The following is a 19,936-nucleotide window of genomic DNA, read 5'->3' as shown; positions in this document are numbered from 1 at the left end:
TCCCCAGTGAGTCGTCTTCGGATTACGATACTCCCTCGTCGTCTTATTATGAAACTCCCCCGCAGTCTCCTCGACAACAACCGCACATGCAGCCTTTAACACCAGCCGTTGTTGTCCCAATCCCGGAAAATTCATCCTTTTTGCAATTTAATTGCAATGGACTCCAAGATAAAATCGAGGAAATAGTAGATTTCATGAGTCGTAGGAATATCAAGGTCGCTGCGGCGCAAGAAACTAAGCTCAACAACAACTGTAGCTTACAACGTTGTGATGGTTACAACGTGCTAAGGAAGGGTCGCACCAGAAGTGGAGGTGTGGGATTACCTTTCCTATTGCACCAGACTGCACAATACAGGTATCTCAGTTTACGTGCCTAACATTAGCCCGCTTTTGGAAAGTGATAATCGTCTGGTCCTGGGGGACTTTAATGCGCATCTTGAGATGTGGCATTCGGCTCTCGGAAATGACCAGAGAGGTACAGCGCTTTCTGAGCAGATAGACAGCTCTACGTTTTGCACGGTCAATGAGGACGCCCCTTCCAGAATTAGAGGAGAGTGTCACAGCTCGCCAGACATAATCATCGTGTCACAAGGTTTGACAAATGACGTTACCTGGCAACCCATCATTTCCCTTGGATCAGACCATCTTCCCGTAATTATCTCCATTAGCAGACCACACGATTTCATTACCTCTGAACGCCGGACATTCGTCAATCATAAGAAAGCTGATTGGCCGGGTTTCAGAGAGTTCACGAATCACCGCTTCAGAGAACTACCCAATCCTTCTGATGTTCGGGTAGCGAAAAGGACGTTCCGAGAGATCATCACTGCTGCAGCCGCTCACCATATCCCTGCAGGTCGAATATCCGAAGTAAGACCAAACTTCCAGCAGAGGCGACAGGATTACCAAACGAGCGTGATGAGCTTCGTCAAACCAACCCCAATGACCCCAAAGTCAGGGAGCTGACACTGGAACAAGTGGGTAAATCATCTGAAGAGTTGCAACATAGTAGCCGGTATAGGTGAATTGTGGGCAACGGTTAAGTCACTCTCGAACCCTGGAAAGAGGGAAGATAGGACCTCAGTCACGTTTGGCGACGTTACGTTAACTGACCCGAAGAGGTGCGCAAGGAAGCCAAGGTGGTTGGGCCGACTGGAAGCCCACAATGTGCCGAGAAGACAAACAAAGCTCCACAGCAAAAAGCTGTGAAACGTATTTGTTCCTCCGAAGACCCTCAGCGTTCTCCCAAGAGGACGATGATTTCTCAGTTAATGAATTCTTCGACCTCCTATGCAGAAATCCCAGGGCGGCGGCTTCTTCGATACCGTATTGACCCTGAATCGGATTCTTTTGGCCCGTGCCGCGATGGAGGAAGACCCAGGACCAATATGGGATGTGCTGAGTTTGTAACATCCGCTTCCATCCCATTTAAACTTCGGTTAGATGCAGTAGATGCCGGTAGTGCATGCATCTCAGGGATCTTTTTGGACTCGTCCATGTGAAGGACTACGACAAGGACTATCTTGCTGCATGCTGCGTGAACACAGTCCCCAGCGAGTCGTCGTCATCGGAGTACGAGGCTCCCTCACAGTCACACAACAGCAGTCGTTGCTGTTCTCATCCCTGAAAATGTATCCTTTTTGCAATTTAATTGCAGTAGAATATCATGGTAGCGGCGGTGCAGGTAACCAAGCTCAACACCAACTGCAGCTTAATGCGTTGTGTTGGTTACAACGTACTGAGGAAGCAGCAGACCATAAGTAAATGTAGGGGATTAGCTTTCCTATTGCACTAGTCTGTCTGTTCAATACAGACCTATCTCGCTTGAGCTTGACTCCAATGTCACATACATGGAATGTATGAGGATAGCAGTCAGGTGTGGAACTGCAAAGATAGCTGTACTCCAGGTTATAGGCCTATAATTAGCAAGCTTTTGAAAGGTCATAACCGAATGGTCTTAGGGGATTTTCGGGTCCTCGGAAATTACCTGAGCGGTATATTGCTGGTTGAGCAGATTAATAGCGCTATGTTTTACACAGACAATGAAGACGCCCCTACCAGAATTAGTGAAGAGTGAAACAGTTCGCCAGGCATAATCATCGTGTCACCTGTTCTGACAAATGACGTCACCTGGTAACCTGTCGTTTCTCTGGGATCGGATCATTTCCCCATAATTATCTCTTTCAGTAGACCGACCGATTTCATCAACTCCAATGAACTCCGAGGTAAGATCAATAAAATACTTTATGAGTCGGTGCAATATCATGGTTGCGGCGGTGCAGGAAACCAAGCGCAACAAAAACTGCAGCTTACAGCGTTGTGATACTTACAACGTACTGAGGAAGGATCGGATCAGAAGTGAATGTTGGGGATTACCTTTCCTATTGCACCAGTCTATCTGTTCAATACAGACCTATCTCGCTTGAGCCTGGCTGTTATGACACGTGTATGGAATGTATGGGGATAGCAGTCATGCGTGGAACTGTAGATTGGCTACATCCCGCCAATAAATAGTTGTAATCAAGGTTATAAGTCCAACCTTATCTCGCTTTGGAAGGTCATAACCGACTGGTCTTGGGGACTTTAATGTCCATCATGAGTTGTGGCATTCGGTCTTCGAAAATGACTAGAGGGGTAAAGTGCTGGCTGAGCAGATTGATAGCTCCACGTTTTGCACGGTCATTGAGGATGCCCCTACCAGAATAAGCCGACAGTGTCACAATTCGCCAGATTTCACCATCTCCTGGCCTGAAAAAAATTCACCGGTCGTTTCTCTTGGACCTATAATTACCTCCATCAGCAGACCGACCGATTTCATCACCTCTGAACGCCGCACTTTCATAAATCATGGGAAAGCTATTTGGCCTAGTTTCAAAGAGTTCAGAGATCTACCCACCTCTTCTGATGTTCCGGTAGCATAGTGCGCGTTCCGAGACATCATCACTGCAGCAGCCGCTCGCCATATACCTGCCGAAGTGAGACCAAATTTACAAACAGAGGCGACCGGATTGCTTCGTGACCCATCAAAGTGACCCACCCAAGAGTCAGGGAGCTGACACTGGAAGTTAACAAGTTGGTCGGTTAGCATAAGCTGCACAAGTAGCTAAATCATCTGAAGAATTTTAAAATTAAATCCGGAATAAGTGAATTGTGGACAACGACACAGCGCTAACTGAAGAGGTTTGCAAATTATTTTAATCGACAGTTTGTCGAGCAGCCCGATAGTGACAGGGCAATGAGAAGAGTACTTCGTCGCATTATATATATTCCTGCCGGGGAGGAACCACCACAATTCACAATGGATGATGTTGCGAATGCCATCAGGAACACTAAATCATCCGAAGCGTTGGGCCTTCATGGAGTCACCATGGAAATGCTGAAACAGCTGGATGAGACGGGAGCAGTGTTGCCGAATTTGACGATTTATCGTCATTTTGACGATTTTTGGGATCGAAAGACTGGACGATCCCACAGCCAACCAGGCGATATTTGAGCAAAGCTGTTAATTAAAACTGGCAGTGTATTTACCTTGCTGCATTGTTGGAAACTAGATAGCCATAGGGGAAACTCTCGTCTGGTTAACGCTTTTTGGGCGGTATTTAAGTGAGATTAAGTTAGCTTTACTGTTGTGGGTTGTATATCTTATGTAGTCAGTCTCAGTGTCGTACCTATAAGTGAAAAATTCACATTAAGGGGTAACCAAACCTAGTTTTGGACTATGTTGACGATTTTCCAAATTTTATTGACGATTTCCGATCAAAAACTGTCGGCAACACTGGACGGGAGTCGAGTATCTCATCAAAGTTCTCAATTTGTCGCTGGTAACCCGAAGTTCCAGAAGCCTGAAAATGGGTGGCGTGGTCCTTTCGGTTTCGTTTTAGTCGCCCATAGCAAAGACTCTTGAGGTTTTACTCCTACCCAGTGTCAGAAACAGCTAGCCAGTTGTCGATCATCAGCATAAGTTCCCAAGGCAGCACAGCACGACAACAGCGCTACACTCCATCTCCAAACATGTTAGTCGAGAACTCAACCATAGCAAGCCGTGCGATAGAACTGTGATGGTGGAGCTCGACTTATCGAAACATTCGATGCTGTAAAGCACTCGGCGCTGTTTGAGGACATTGTGCAGACTACCCTCTGGTCGAGTTCGGATAATCAATCATATCTGTGGAAGCAAGTCGTACGTGGAATTCAGGAGCAAGAAGTCCAAGCCCCGTAGAGTGAAACAAGGAGTTCGCCAAGATGGGGTGATATCGTCGACCTCTACCTCTCCTGTATTCAGCCCCCTCTGGACAGCATTGAGATCGTAACGTATGCGGATCATTGTACGATGTTGGCGTCAGGTACCTTCCCAGTTGTAATTTGTGAAAGGCTGAACTTTATTTGAATGATGTTACCACCTTTTTCCACCCGAGGAATATCCAAATATGCTTCACTAAATCTATGGCCAAACTGTTCACCACGTGGACTGCAGAGGTAAGCACTGAGTTGAATGTAACGGTCAATGTTAACAGAATTACGACCAACAACTACCTCAAGATTCTAGGTGTCACATTCAAAAGCATTTTCACGTCGTCTGCGCATGCCACAACTATCTGCGACAACCTGTGATGATGATGAACAAGGTCCTCAAGTCCCTAGCCGGCTGATAAAGAAACCTTGGGTTTAGATAAAGAAACCTTGTGGACCACATATAACGCGGTAGGTCGTTCTGAGGTAATCTTTGCGGAGCCAGTGTGGTGTGCTAATATAAGTGTGATGCAGATGGTATGTCAGGATATGGAGAGAGCCTTTTTCCAAACTTTTGGTATGCAATACTAGCAAATAAACGAAGATACCACATATCCGTCCCGGCCAAGAAGAAACAGCAATAAACCGTCTGTAGAATATTAAGGCTGCATAAGCCGATGGCTTACATGTCGAGCTGTTCAAAACCGGAGGCGATACGCTGATAAGGTGTATGTATCAGGCAGGAAGAACGCGTAACCGACGATTGGAACCTGAACATCCTGTGTCTCGTCCACAAGAAAGGAGGTAAGACTATGTGCTCTAACTAAAAGTCTGCTCCCTATTGCTTATAAGATAGTGTCAGTGTGAAACAATAAAGCCTATGGTCAAAAAAATAATTGGCAGATAAGGCAGTGCTTGGTGTGTTTGAGAGAAAAATTCTTCAAAAGATCCACGGGCCAACATGCGTTGACCGTGAATATCGACGTTAAATGGACCACGGGCTGTATGGGCTATACAACGACATACATATATGTATATAGTTAAACGCATGGTACAATAATTCTTAGGTAGGCCACAGCTAACAGCTGATTACAATTTTTTTTTTTGTTATGGCTTAATCTGTCAAAACCGTGTTGACATGCAGAGTTGATATTTATTATTGATCAAAAAATTCAACTCTGTTTTGTTTTCATTTCAACATTTCGTTCTTCTTCTTCTTTGTTTACTCATCCGTTATCATTCATCAAAACAATTTTGACGTTTTACGCCATAGCGACAGGGTTGTATTTTTTTGGCGATTCTCATACCTGGCCTACCTATGAATTATTGTACCATGGTTAAACGTATCGAGATACAAGAATTGCGTTGACTAGACCATGTCATAAGAATGACATGGTGAACCCACTAAAAAGGAGTATAAATACGAGCCTCATGGCGTTACACACAGACTTCGATGGAGTCAAGAGGTGGAAAACGAAATAAACAAAACGCGATATTCCAAATTGGAAACGTAAAGCAACAAATAGAGAGGAATGGAAATGGAAATCTATTCTTCGTTCGGCTTATATGACAAATCTTCTGTAGAGGTTCAATTAAATAAAGTAACCGCCTGTTCATGTATGTCGCGCGGAAACCTGTACGAAAGGAAAGCAGTCACTCACTTCCGTCTAAAAATGCGTTCATGTATTTCGCAAACTATCGTGCGACTGCCGTTACGTATCCTATGCGAAATACTACTAATTTGAATGTACATTTGTACAACTATGTTCCATAAATGAGAGCCAAATGTGAAATGAAAACAAAATCCACATACACATACAAGCATTGGAATATGTGTGATTTGTTTTGTTTCAAGAATAAAATGTGTCGGAATTTTGAATTATTTTATTTTATTGATTTCTTCAAAATAATGAATGAAACCGCCATTAAAACGTGCCTATAAAATTTTTATTTTGTTTCAAGAATGTGTTGCATAAATTTGTTTTAAGATTTTCGTTGTTATTCGCGAGTTTACGTTCTACTCGGCAGCTACAAAGCAAGTGAGTGATTTTGAAATTCTCTTTCTATAAGAGACAGTCCTTTCGAAATACATAAACCCAAATTTACCCCCAGTTTATCAGCCTGTTCATGTATGTCGATAAGAAAATGAATGCGCAAGAAAAACTACCAAATTTGAGTGTGTTTTTCAAATTTGTTTTTTGTTTTGAAGTAAAAGCAAAGGCAATAATATTTCAAAAACTAAAGTTTGGGTGTGTTTCATGCGCACACATTTTTGTTTCGAAATACATAAACTGGGGGTAAGTCTTTTCGGAAAACTTTCTACAACGTAAATAATATTTGAGTTCTAGTGTTCGACATGTGACAATACTGGCTGGCACATGTCTAAAGTGGATTCCCGGCCTGCAAAACACTTTCATTCTTCAACTTCCGATATCGTCCCTTCTGTCGAAACCGATAGATTAGATTTTTTATTGCCTTCTTATAATTGTTGTAAACAAATCAAAGTTGTTATTGTAAAAAAAACAACAATTTCTTATCAAAAGCTTTAACTAATTAAGTTGCACTATTGTAGATTAACAATTATACATGTTAATTGTCAATCATGTGAATTACCTATGAATTATAAATTATCTTAAGCTTTTGATTGACAATTAAATGATGTAGTCGAAAAAGAAACAAGTTTTTTGTTTTGTTTTCCTAGCAGTAGGAAAAAAATAGATATTTAATAACATATCGATGCCTTACTTCCTCAACCTCGTATCTTAAAAAATACAACTTTTCAGGAGAGGCAAAAAATGGTTTTTTTTTGATACATCGGTGTTTGGGTAAAAGCTTCAATGCCATTTTTAGGGAATTGAGTACATCTGGTGACAGCTGATGACATGATTTTCGGTATTTTAAAGATTTTATCCTCATTATCACACCAAATGGCTGAAATTTGGTATTTGATCTTCATTAGGGCTACAAAACATTCTCTCCGCTCGATTTTCAGGTTTTAGATTCATTACCACACCGAAATGGCTCAACATTTTTATTAGGTATTTTTGGGGCCACTAAACTTTCTACCAGCAATTTTTCAGTACAGGTCCACGTTTTGATATAGCCCTCATAACAGGTTCCTTCCGATTTTCGGTATTTTCAAGATTTTAGCCTCATTATCACACCGAAATGGCTGAAATTTGGTATTCAGTGTTCCTTGGAGCTACAAAACTTTCCCCAGACATTTGTCAGTACAGATCCACGATTTGATACATCCTCAATTAAACGGTACCTTCCGATTTTCGGTATTTTGATAGATTTAGTCTCATTATAATACAGAAATGTCTGATTTAGTCTTCTTTTGGGCTAAAAAAACTTGCAGGTCCTTGTATTCATATAGAACGGCCACCTACGATCTTACCGAAATGGCTGACATTTGGTATTTAGTCTTCGTTGAGGAATTAAACTTTTCACCAGATGTTTGTCGGTATAGGTCCCCTTCTTCATATAGCTCCCATAGACCGGTCCTTCCTGATTTTCGGAATTGTGAAGGTTTATTTTATATCGGAGTGACAATGACGGATGATTGGTATTTAGTATTCTTTGGAACCACAAAACTTTCCCGCATAAGTTTATCAGTACAGCTCCACCTTGTGATGTTGCCCCCCATAGAACGGGTACCTCCGACTTTTGGTATTTTAAACGTTTTATCCTCATTATCACACCGAAATTTCATGAACATTCGTATTTAATCTTCTTTGGGGCTAAAAAACTTGTCCATAGAAATTTTTCAGTAGACGTCCACGTTTTGATATAGACCCCATAGAAGTGTATCTTCCGATTTTTGGTATTTTGAATGTTTTACCATATCGAAATGACTGAAATGTGGTATTTCATCTTCATTGGACCACACAAATTTTCTCTAGAAATTTGTCGGCTCCAGGTTTTGATATAGCCCCCATAGTAGATACCTCCAGATTTTCGGTATTTTGAAGGATTTAGCATCCTTATCACACCGACATTGTTGAAATTCGGTATCTAGTCTTCCTTGGGGCAATAAAAACTTCTCCAAGAAATTTGTCAGTACAGGTACACCTTTTGATATAGCCCCTGAATTTCGTTATTTTCAGGATTTCAGCAGCATTATCCTACAGAAATGAGCAAAATGACTTCATTGAGAATATTAACCAGTAGGAAAGTATCAGTCAGCTGTGCCGACAGAGATATACCGTCAGCCTCGGCCCTAAAGGAAAGAAGTAAACATAATACTTCTGACGTTTATACGTTTTTTTTAGTTTTTCGGCTAATTTCTCAGGAAGTATGGATATGCCCCCGAAAAAAATGCCTTTACTAGGAAATGGTGCTCCGATGTTGTCAATATTCGGACAAAATTTGATGTTGTAAGAAATAATACGATGTACAACGTTTGGACCAAATCGGTTTCTACCTTCGAGGGTTATCTTATGTTCTACCCAGTTGAGTTGGTGCCGGCCAGCTTTTTGGAGACATTATCTCAGGAAGTATGGACTTGCCAAAAAAAATTGCGCCAAAAGGGCCCGCAGAAAACTTTTTAGACAAATTTTAAAAACGATCCGAGACGAGCTGTTGAACTGCACATTATCTCGACGATTTGCCATTTCAGTTGGTGCTGTTGTAACGCTCAAAAGTTGTGGGTACTCGTTTTTGATTACATTAAACAGTTGTGTATATTAAACAGTATTTATTTCAAAAGTTAAATTCAAATTTAATTGGCGAAATGCCCTCTAGGGGCGACGGAGAGCATTAACCTATGAATGAGTTCTCCTAGCGGAAATGCGGACAAACATAAACAATCTGTCAACAAGCAGTCAGCTGACATCATCAATGTACGTACAGGCCGTCCACCAGCAGGTATAAAAGGAGGTGCTGCATAGACAATCGGGGCAGACGTCTGTTGGCGGTTGTTGACTCAAGTAGTGTTGAAAAACAAAACCTTGACTTTTGGGTGGAAGTAGATTAAATGGTAGTTTCTACGTAGTCGAGTGGGGTTGAAAAACGAACCTCGGCTATCAGTGGAAGTAGATGCGGTGTAGCTTCTGTCTCGTCGATGGGGTTTCAAAACGAACCTCGGCGATCAGTGGAAATAATTTTTGTCTCGTCGAGTGGGGTTGTGGTATTTCGGCTGTGTTGTCGTCTGAGTCAAGTGATGTTGCAAAACAACTGTTGTGGAGTCGTCTGAGTAAAGTGGGGTTGCAAAACAAACCTTGGCTTTTCGGCAACAGGCCAGATCGTACCAGACCACCACTGCTTACTTGGACCCCACAGATTGATTCTGGGCTAACATCGATGCCAAATGCCCTATCGTCTGCAGTAATTGAAACGCTGCTGCTTTAACGTCGATGTCACACGCCCTATCGTCCGCATGCATTGGACAGCTGCTGGGGTAACGTCTCCGTCATCAACCGCATTTATTAGAATCGTTGCTGGGCTATCGTCGCTGGCAATCACGCTGTCGTCAACATTCATCTAACCGATGCCTGTGACAAAGCCTTTGCCCTCCGCCTTTGGTAAATCAGAACAGCTACATCCATCATCCCGTGTCAACGCCTCTTCAAATACATTCGCCCAACATCATATGTACCAGTCTATTGGTTGTTAGAATTACGATATTGTGTTAACTTGTGTAGTGTTTTCGTGTTATATTGAAAGGAAATAAAGTGTGTTTATAACGTTTTATGAAAAAAATTAACGGATGTGTTTCTCTATGGTCTCTAAACAAAAATAAATTCTTGTGACGACCCTGGCCCCCCAATGAGCATACCCCAGCTTCACAGCGAAAACACGTCGTCACATTGTCAAGGTACTTTGAAGCTTTTAGGGTCATTATCTCAGGACAACCTGCTGGAAAAATCCAAAACGGAGCAATTAAACTTCAACTTTTTCTATTCGAACTCAATCTATGTCTGGAAGTAATATTACCATATGCAGAGGTTATGATCATTTTGACTACTCCCTTCAAGAGTTATCGTGTGCACCATTTTAGCGAAAATTTTTTAACTTTTGTGGTGGAGGTACCGGAAGGAGTTGACCGATATGACCCATCTTCGAACTTAAACTAAGTTTGGACAAAATAAAGGGTGTTTTTTTAAGCTAGATAGAACTTTAAATTGTAAAAAGTAACACAAAAAATTATATTTTGATGAAACTTTTTTTTTATTTGTTTCAGTATACTCTGACAAATCATCATGAACAGACTCACGCTTGACCAACGCTACGTAATTATCCAAATTTACTTTGAAAATCAGTCGTCGATTCGCTCTAGAGCAGTTGGCAAATGACCCGTTGTTTTATCGCTAAATTGTGTTCAGCGATGAGGCGCATTTTTGGCTTAACGGGTTTGTTAATAAGCAAAATTGCCGCATATGGGGTGAGACCAATCCACAAGAGACCCTACAGACTCCATTACATCCAGAAAAATGCACCGTATGGTGCGGTTTTCACGCGGGTGGCATCATCGGACCTTATTTCTTCAAAAATGAGGCCGGAGCTCGCGTTACGGTCAATGGAGATCGTTACCGCACCATGATCAATGATTTTTGTTTGAAAATATGGATGAAATTGATCCGGAGGAGATGTGGTTTCAACAGGATGGCGCTACGTGCCATACGGCGAACGCAACCATCGACTTATTGAAATCAAAATTTGGCGATAAGTTGATTTCGAGAAGTGGACCTGTCAATTGGCCTCCAAGGTTGTGCGATTTGACACCTCTCGATTATTTCCTGTGGGGCTACGTGAAGTCATTGGTTTATGCTGATAAACCAGCAACAATTGATGCCTTGGAGGCCAGCATTGTTCGTGTTATTCGTGACATACGGCCAGCAGTGCTCGAAAAAGTGGCCAAAAATTGGACGTCCAGAATGCACTTCGTCAAGAACAGCCGCGGTGCCCATATGCCCGAAATCATTTTCAAATGTTAATGTCACGTATTGATCTTTCGAATAAAAAAAATTTTTGATTACAATTTAATTTTTTGTGTTATTTTTTACAATTTCAAGTTCTATCGGGCTTAAAAAACACCCTGTATTATGAATGGACAATTTTGGACCCGATCAGTTGCTTCGTTCGAGAGATGTCGTGCGCACCAGCCACACAGACGGACATGGCTAAATCGAGTCCAAATTGTCTGCAACAAATTTCGTCCAAACATTATTTCGATGAGGCACATTTTTTGGTTGTATCAAAGTGTATATACCCTCTTTAGCCTAAATGCTGAGAGTATAAACATATGCTATGTTCCAGAACCTGCAAGAATCTACTAATTTTTACTACGATAACAATTTTCCCTTTATGTTATCGAAGAAAATAGCAAAAAATAGTAGATTCTTGCAGTTCTGGAACAGACCAATTTTAAACAATAACTAATTTATATTATCATTGTTTTTGTTGGTGTTCTACTTACAGTTATTTACAGAGAATTCAATAATTTGTGATATTTTACGACAATATGTCGAAAGACCACGTCCTCTTGTTGAATAGAGCTCTTCACAGTCCTTGAGTAGATTATCTGGTGGTATGTCCAATGCACAATTGGCATCCTTGTGACTGTTGCAGACATAGCATTTAATTGCTGAACCTGTAAGACAGAATAACAAGAGAGAGGGAGAAAACAATAAATATGTAATTCGAATTGTTAACGAACAATAACGGATGTGACATCAACAGGTGGTTGTCTGTTTGACGTATGTCCTTTAATGGTCTTTAAAAATTTTATAATGTCTTATCTAAAAGTACCTCTTAGAACGTCATTTATGACAAGAGTTATTGACATGATATTGTGTAGATACAGATGATGATTGGTTGTATGGGGGTGCGAGGAAAATGTTTTTTATAAAATGTCTTACCGTCCCTAATGTGTGAATGTATTAATTTTTGTATACATTAAGTGCAGTTAATATTAATTTCGAGAAAGGGGAGCATGATTTGCTTTGCCTGGTTGCCTTGCTTTCCTGCTTCATTTTTGACATAATAAAAATAAAAGAATAAAGGAGGCCGAGCAAATTTCGAACTGGGTTGCCCTTTTCTTTTTTATTCTTTTATCAGAAGCAAGCAAGGCAACCAGGCGAGGCAGCATATCGTCGGTGTCATGCTTAAGTGTTCCATACGCCATTTTTGACTTTTTGAGATACAGGCGGTTTCTAGGGTTTTCCGGTATGCTCTTTTTGAATTTCTAGTCGGCTTTCTCCTATCTGCTCTAGTTTCCGAGATATCCACGGCTCGACGGGAAAGCATAAACTTTTTTCAGTTATAAAATTAATATTTTAAAAACTTACAAGTTTAAAAACACATTTCAAAAATCAGAATTTTAATTTTCGATTTAGAAGTATGTAATTTATTGAGGCAAAGATGGAAAATTTTTTTGTCACTTTGTTCCATGTGATTTACAATATTTCACATTTGTGTCATAAGTGCGGATATGGAACAAATCGACAAAAATTCTTTTTTTAAAAAAATCTCTATAACTTTTATTTTCCAAAACATATTCCGCTAAATTTTTGCAAATATGTTCTATATACTATTATTAATATTTCAAGTCAAAAATATAAATATTTGCTTTAGCCAGCTCCACACAGTTGTGACGGAAAACATTAAAATGCGATTATCTCAAAACGGGTAAATGGCGTATGAAACCTTAAGCATGACACCGACGATATGTACGTAGGTCTTAAGTCATACTTGCAGAAAGAAAAGCGACCTCAATCGGTTGCAAATATAAAATAAAATATTCTGAGATTAAAATTTGAATAAATTTGTATGGTATTTCACTCTTTGCTAGTTTTACTAAGATAGTACTGGAACGGAGCTTATGTTACATTCCTACAAGACAAATATCCCTCTAAAAACCCAACCTAAAAATCCGTCCCATTCAAATCCCTATATCCCACCATTCTTTAAAAAATATAACAACTAATTTGGATTATTGCTTTAAATAAAATACAAAATTATGCAAATCAAGCTGCTGCCGCTGTTTCTGCATATCAAAAGAAAGAATTTTGTATTCTCATTTTTTGTTGTTGTTTCTATTCAGAGTTCAAAGTGTTGTTGTTACTGCTCTTGTTATTGTACTTAAATAACACAATTTGCATCCACTTCAGACATAAGAAAAAATAACACTTGAATTCTTTGAACAAGATTTTATTTTGTTCATACATCCCACCCATCCATCCACTGTGGAAGGCATGCGGGCAGACAGGCAGTCTGTCAGGCGACCAGCTACGTTTCTAGACAGATATATTTAGTGAAGTCTACATACCACCCGCACAAAAATGAACACCAACACACACACGCCCAAGACAAGACTTTCATAAAATCACGATGAAATGCTCATAATAAACCGCAGGACAAAAAGACGGAAAGGCACTTGACGTGATTAGGCGGCTTTTGCAATGGGCGTTGGGGCGTTAAATTGCCAGCTGACAATTGTCTATTCACCCATTCACAAAACGGGAAGATTTTTAGTGAATTACAATTAGGGATGTGAAAATGGATAAACTTAAATAGCATTGGAATTCAAAAGTGTTGTTAGCGCGATTTTTAATGACATTTTTTATGAGGTCATCAGTTATATATAGAAGGATTTGAAGAATATATATATATGCATTTTTAAGAACAGTACTGAATTACAATTACAATCGTAGATTTTTGAGATAAGCTTGCAGCAATAACAGAATAGTATTATTAACAAGTAAAAAACAGAAATGTTTGCATATACCCTCCACCATGAAATATTCTGAACTTATGGAACTTGAAATACGTAATTTTATAATTCGATCACTTTAAAACTGGAAAATATGTACCTGAAATCGGGCGGTATGGTTATATGGAGGCAATATCAATACGGAACTATGTCTATAACTTTTCGTGTAGACGTTTTTTGACTATTGGGAACCCTAAACGTCAAAATACAGCTAATTTGGTTAGGTAATATGGGGCCTATACGAAGCGATGTAACCCATTTTCGAACTTAAAATTGAAATTTCCACCAAAATTTGACCACCTTATGGTAGAGGGTATACAAATTTTAAATATGTTTTAAAACACGGAGGGATATATGTTTGGATGCAAACCAATATGTATACGTTTGAGTCCAATCAAATATATGTTTGTGTGCGAACAAATATATGTTTGAGTCCAAAGAAATATTTGTTTGTATGAAATATAAATAAAAACTCAAAAGCCACAAAAACAGACACATACACACTTTTATAAGTGGTGGTGGTTGTTTCTTTTATTGAAATCCATAGAAATACCAAACACAAAAGCAACAACAGACGCATAGGTACATACAGAATTCCAAATACAAGAAATACATAACAGACTTTAATGAAAGAAAAACGAAACAGAATAATTTATAAAAAAAGTAAATAATTATTAGACAGCGGAATCCTATGCAAATGCATATATGGTTAGGATGGTCGTAGAGAAAATCTGATTAGACAGAAACTCGTTTTATCCTAAATAAAACGAATTCGGTCCAGAAATTTTTGAATATTTTGCATATTGTGGATATTTTGACATATTTTTACATTTTTGCATAAAATGAGTATATGCTAAAATATATTCAAGGGTTTGTGGCCTGAATATCCTACCGGAATGGCTGAAATTTGGTATTAAGTCTTCGTTGGGGGTATGAAACTTTACACCTGAAATTTTTCCTCATATAGCCCCGATAGAACGGTACCTCCCGATTTCCGATATTTGTGGCCTCAACATCACACTGAAATGGCTAAAATTGTATTAAGTCTTCGTTTCATACTTTCCACCTGAAATTTGTCGGTATAGGTCCACATCTTCATATGGTCCCCACATATGGTACAAGAATTGTTTTTGTCATATCCAACAGTAGTTGTTGTCATATCCAACAATATTTTTTGTCTGCTGGACAATATTATTCTTTTTCTTCGACAATTTTATTCTCTTCTCTCGGTATTCGATGACGTGGTGAAAAAAAAAAAAACTTTCGGTGAGTTTTGTTTGTATGAGTTCTCCTTATCTTTGTTTTTTATTTTATCTTTGTTCTTTTTTTGTGTATGTACACCATGAGATTTTTTATTTGTTTCTTCTTTCTCATTCTTCTTTGTGTTTTGAAAGTTGAGTTATACCACAATCTGAGAAGTGGTTTTTGGTTGTAATTTATGTTTTCTAGTCATATTTGTTGTGGTTTTATGGTATTCCTTATGTTGTGGTAGGTGCTTGGAGGATGAGCGCAATGGAGTAGTTATGCTTCTTCATTCAATTTGTTGTCTTTTTAGTTAGACCTGGCAAAACCTGGCCATTTATAGTGTTTGTCAATGCTCATAATGTTATACGTGACATTTATAGCAAAGTTATGTGGAAAGTGTATATGCGAATTATATACGATCAAATCAAAAATTTCAGTAACAGGTTTTCTGGGTTGACAATAGTTTATGTAAAAATTATAGATAGTGATAGTTCCCACCATAGGTATTGTCAATGATTTTTACAATATTGAGGAATTTCGCAACTTGTTTTTGTTTTTTATATTTGGAGCAAACGATGGTATTTTTGGATTTGTAATTGCAATGCTTGAACAAAACAAATGAGTTGTTGGAACAAAAATACATATGGTTGTTCCAACAAAAGCGAAAAATATTTTTTCTCTGCGTGCATAGAACTGTACCTCATGATTTTCGGTATTTTGAAGGTTGCGGACTCAATATCCCACCGAAATGACTGAAATTTGGGTTTTTATCTTCGTTGGGGTATAAAACTTTCCACCTGAAATTTTTTGGTATAGATCCACGTCTTCGTATAGCCCTCATAGAACGGTACCTCCCGATTTTCGGTATTTTAAAGGTTGTGGCCTCAATATACCACCGAACTTTCTGAAATTTGGCATTTAGTCTACGTCTTCATATAGCCCCCATAGAACGGTACCTGTCGATTTCCCGTATTTTGAAGGTTGTGGCCTCAATATCCTTCCGAAATGTCTGAAATTTGGTATTAAGTCTTCCTTGGGGGTAAAAAACTTTCCACCTAAAATTTGTCGTTCTAGCTTCAGGCCTTCATATAGCCCCCATAGAACAATGCCTCCCGATTTTCTGTATTTTGAAGGTTGTGGCTGTGGTTAAACATTTCTCTATTTTATTGACTTGTCTCAAGAGAATTTTAAACAGAAAAATTGTACACACAAACATTTTTGTACCTATTATTGAAATATTTGTTGCATACGAAAATATGTAAAATGCATATGCACATATTAGCTTTGTTTCTTTAACTTTTTAATAGTAAAAATGGTAAAAGAGAAAAGTGTCAGAATTGCTCAAATTTGCTCTCTCATGACCAGTTTTACCAGAAAAGTAAAGGAACGAAAAAATGGTAGATCTGGTAGCAATGTCAAAAAGAAACATAAAAACTCAATTTTCTTCTTTTATTTCACAGTTTTTAATTTTGTTTTGTCAGCGTTCGCCTTTTTCTTCTGTTTTTCGTTCATTTTTTCTTCATTGTGAAGTACTCGTCAAACAAATGTCGAAAAATCAATTCTACCATTTATACCTGCAGAAATTTGTCTGGTAGCCTGTGGTAGAAGAGCAAGGCATATGAGCTCTCTGTCCTCTCTCACTCTCTTAAAAATTGCTCCCAGTTTTACCACTTTTTGGGGTTAAGGAACGCTTTGCAGGTTAAAAATGGTAACCTCAGGTAAGTAAAATTTATGCATTTTGCATAATTAAGAAAAAATGCTCTCTGCCTTTCTCGCAAAAAAAAAAAACAAATATAATTCATACCATATTTTTCTTTTCCTCTACGCTTGCTTGGCTGGTTGCCTATGAGTTACAGAAAAATGCCTGCTTGTTTGTGTAAGAATAAGTCACAACAACAAAAACCGCATACACACCGCAAAAGCAAAACATACCTTTTCACCCTCCCGTAGTCGCTTCTGCGTTTTTACACATTTTCGTAGTGTTTTTTGGTCTTTGTCAGTAGAGATATGTGGTGGTTTTTAACACAACTTGTCTGTAGCGATTTTTACCTCGGAACAGTTGGCATCCCTGATTGCACCATATACACAGTTCTTTATTATAAAATAAGCGAGAGACCTGGTGTTACGCTCTTTGACAAAAATCCTCTATCAACCTAAAAAAATATGTTGGTTCCCAACATTATGCTCCATTAGGAGGGATTTCGTTATTGTCATCTCTAATTGTGTGTTGTATTTGTTGTTTGGTATGACCGTAAAGATTATCATGTACTATTATCATTCCGTTTATTCCATACCCTGTTAGTTATGTTAATGACACTTGTTATATACGAAGAACACCTATCGGAAATACCTCGAAAACTATAATTAGCGGCGTCAGCTATAATGTGAAAATGTCAAAACTTTTCCGTTCATTTGTAAGTATCTTTAACGGAACTATGGGTGACTTATGTAAGATGCCAAAGGCCGGTCTGATCGGCGACCGTGCAGTCACGGTGGCTCTTAACTTGATGAATTTCTACCGCAACATCGGATTTATCATGACAAATTTCACAATTTATTTTTCGGAGTAGCACTGCTTTTTCCTATTGTTGTTGTAACAGTAAGTTCGTTTTTCAGGTTAATGTGGCTCTGGGTCTATCTCCAGTTCTAGGAATGTGGCTGCTTCGATGGGTTGTAATCACAAAGCTACACGCAGAGAAAAAATATTTTTCGCTTTTGTTGGAACAAAAATATCTGTTTTGGTTCCAAAAATGTATTTGTTTTGTTTAAACATTGTAATCCAAATCCAAAAATACCATCTTTTGTTCCAAACATAGAAAACAAAAACAACTTTCGAATTTCCGCAATATTGTAAAAATCGTTAACAATACCGATTGTAGGAACTATCATAATCTAATTTTGTTTACAAAAAGTATTGTCAACCCAGAAAACCAGCCCAGAAATTTTTGATTTGAGTGTATATACTTCTCATATACACTTTTCGCAAAACTTGGATATAAATGTCGCGTATAATATTGCAATCATTGATGAACACAATACATGGTTTGCTGCATTGGCTCACAACAAAGACAAACAAAAAGCAAAAGGACCCACCACAACATAAGGAATAATTAAACACCATAACAAACTCCGGTATAACACCAAACCTCAAAGCACAATGGAGAGAATGAAACAAAACAGAAACAAATAAAAACAAGAGTCTCCTTGTAGGTATACATACACACAAAAACAAAGATAAAGGCATCATGTCATACAAACAAAACTCACCATAATTGTTTTTTTCAACACGGCATCGAATAGCGAGAGAAGAGAAAAAATTGTCGAAGAAAAGAGAGAACTATTGTCCAGTTGACAAAAACAATTTTTGGATTTAACAAAACCCAATTGTTGGAATCACAATACTACATTTGGAATTTAACAATATCTTTACAATACATATTTTGCTCTTCGAATATTGTTGGATCAATCATATTTTTTTCTCTGCGTGTACTGGAGTTAGTTGAGTAGGTTTGTCAGTCCGGTCCTATCCACCATATGGTGATGAGGATGGCTCTCACGGTAACACCCTAGCAAGTATTGCAACGAGGGCATGCCATCGTTTTGCTGTACTGGAAAAATCTTTCTCTCCTCATGTTGCTGTTCGGCGTGAACATGCTGTCGAATATCACTTCGAGAATCTTGTGTTGGTTGGTGGTTGGAATTCTGCTACCATTAACCGTGACATTCAACTGAGTGCTCACATCTACAATTAATGAAATGAACAGTGTGGATGTAGTTTTAGTGGCGAATATTTGCATACACCTCGCTTTTAAAATTGTTGTAAGATCAGTCAAATAGGAGTTCAGACTTTTACAAATGGCATTAGGGAAGTTACCAGATGCCAAAATCGTACAATCACCCGCATGCGTTACTATTTCAATGCCGTCAGGAAGAGGTGGACTACAAAAGAGGTATGGATTAAAGAGTTCCGGAGATATCACCCACCTTGGGGAACTCCGCGTTTTACCCTACGTTCCTGAATTCAACGTTTCAAACTTGGCCGGATGGGTAATCTGGAGAACCAGCTCATCCAGCTATTTCAGCATTGCCATGGAGATTCTATCTTTTCGCCCTGTCAATCCCGGGGTGTTCGACAAATTGTCGATTTAAAAAGCGTTGCGCGCCTCTTCGATCAATCAGCGTAATGTCCGAGGTTCGAGAGGGACTTGCCCACAATTCACTTATTCCGGCTTCCGCTTACGCTCAACGACTAACCTGTTAACTTCCAATCAACGAGTCTCATCACGCTCATTTGTTATTCCCGTCGCCTCTGCTAAAAATTTGGCCTCACCTTCGGTATTTGACCAGCAGGTATATGGCGTGCGGCTGCAGCAGTGATGATGTCTTGCAACGTCCCTCGTGCTAACCAAACATCAAAAGGCATATCTCAGAAGCGGAGATTCTCTGAAACAAGTCCAATTAGCTTTGCCATGGTTGACGAAAGTGCTGCGTTCAGAGGTGATGAGATCTGGTGGTCTGCTGATGGAGACAATTATGGAAAGATAGCCTGATCCAAGAGAAACGACGGGTTGTTAGGTGACGTCATTAATTGGACCAGGTGACACAATGATAATCTGGTGAATTGCAAAAAGGATGCATTTTCAGGGATTGGGACAGCATCATCACCGAGCATTGGTCCTGACTTTTCCTCCGTCCCGGCACGGACCAAAAGACATTCCAGGATATGCTGCTCCCAATACAGGAAAG

At 39.2% G+C, this 19,936-nt stretch overlaps 1 protein-coding gene across 1 annotated transcript in view; it reads right to left on the bottom strand.

The window, feature by feature from the left end:
- Positions 1-19,936, bottom strand: part of LOC141394896 (UPAR/Ly6 domain-containing protein CG9338) — a 71,239-nt gene that overhangs the window by 3,602 nt on the left and 47,701 nt on the right. The window contains exon 2 of the mRNA XM_073970043.1: positions 11,651-11,824. Within this exon, the coding sequence (XP_073826144.1) occupies positions 11,651-11,824 (174 nt within the window). The remainder of the gene's footprint in view (positions 1-11,650; positions 11,825-19,936) is intronic.

This window comes from Musca autumnalis, unplaced genomic scaffold, assembly GCF_047663935.1.
Source record: "Musca autumnalis isolate F117 unplaced genomic scaffold, ASM4766393v1 scaffold_2, whole genome shotgun sequence".
Lineage (NCBI taxonomy): Eukaryota > Metazoa > Arthropoda > Insecta > Diptera > Muscidae > Musca > Musca autumnalis.
This window is presented reverse-complemented; position numbering and strand designations above follow the sequence as displayed.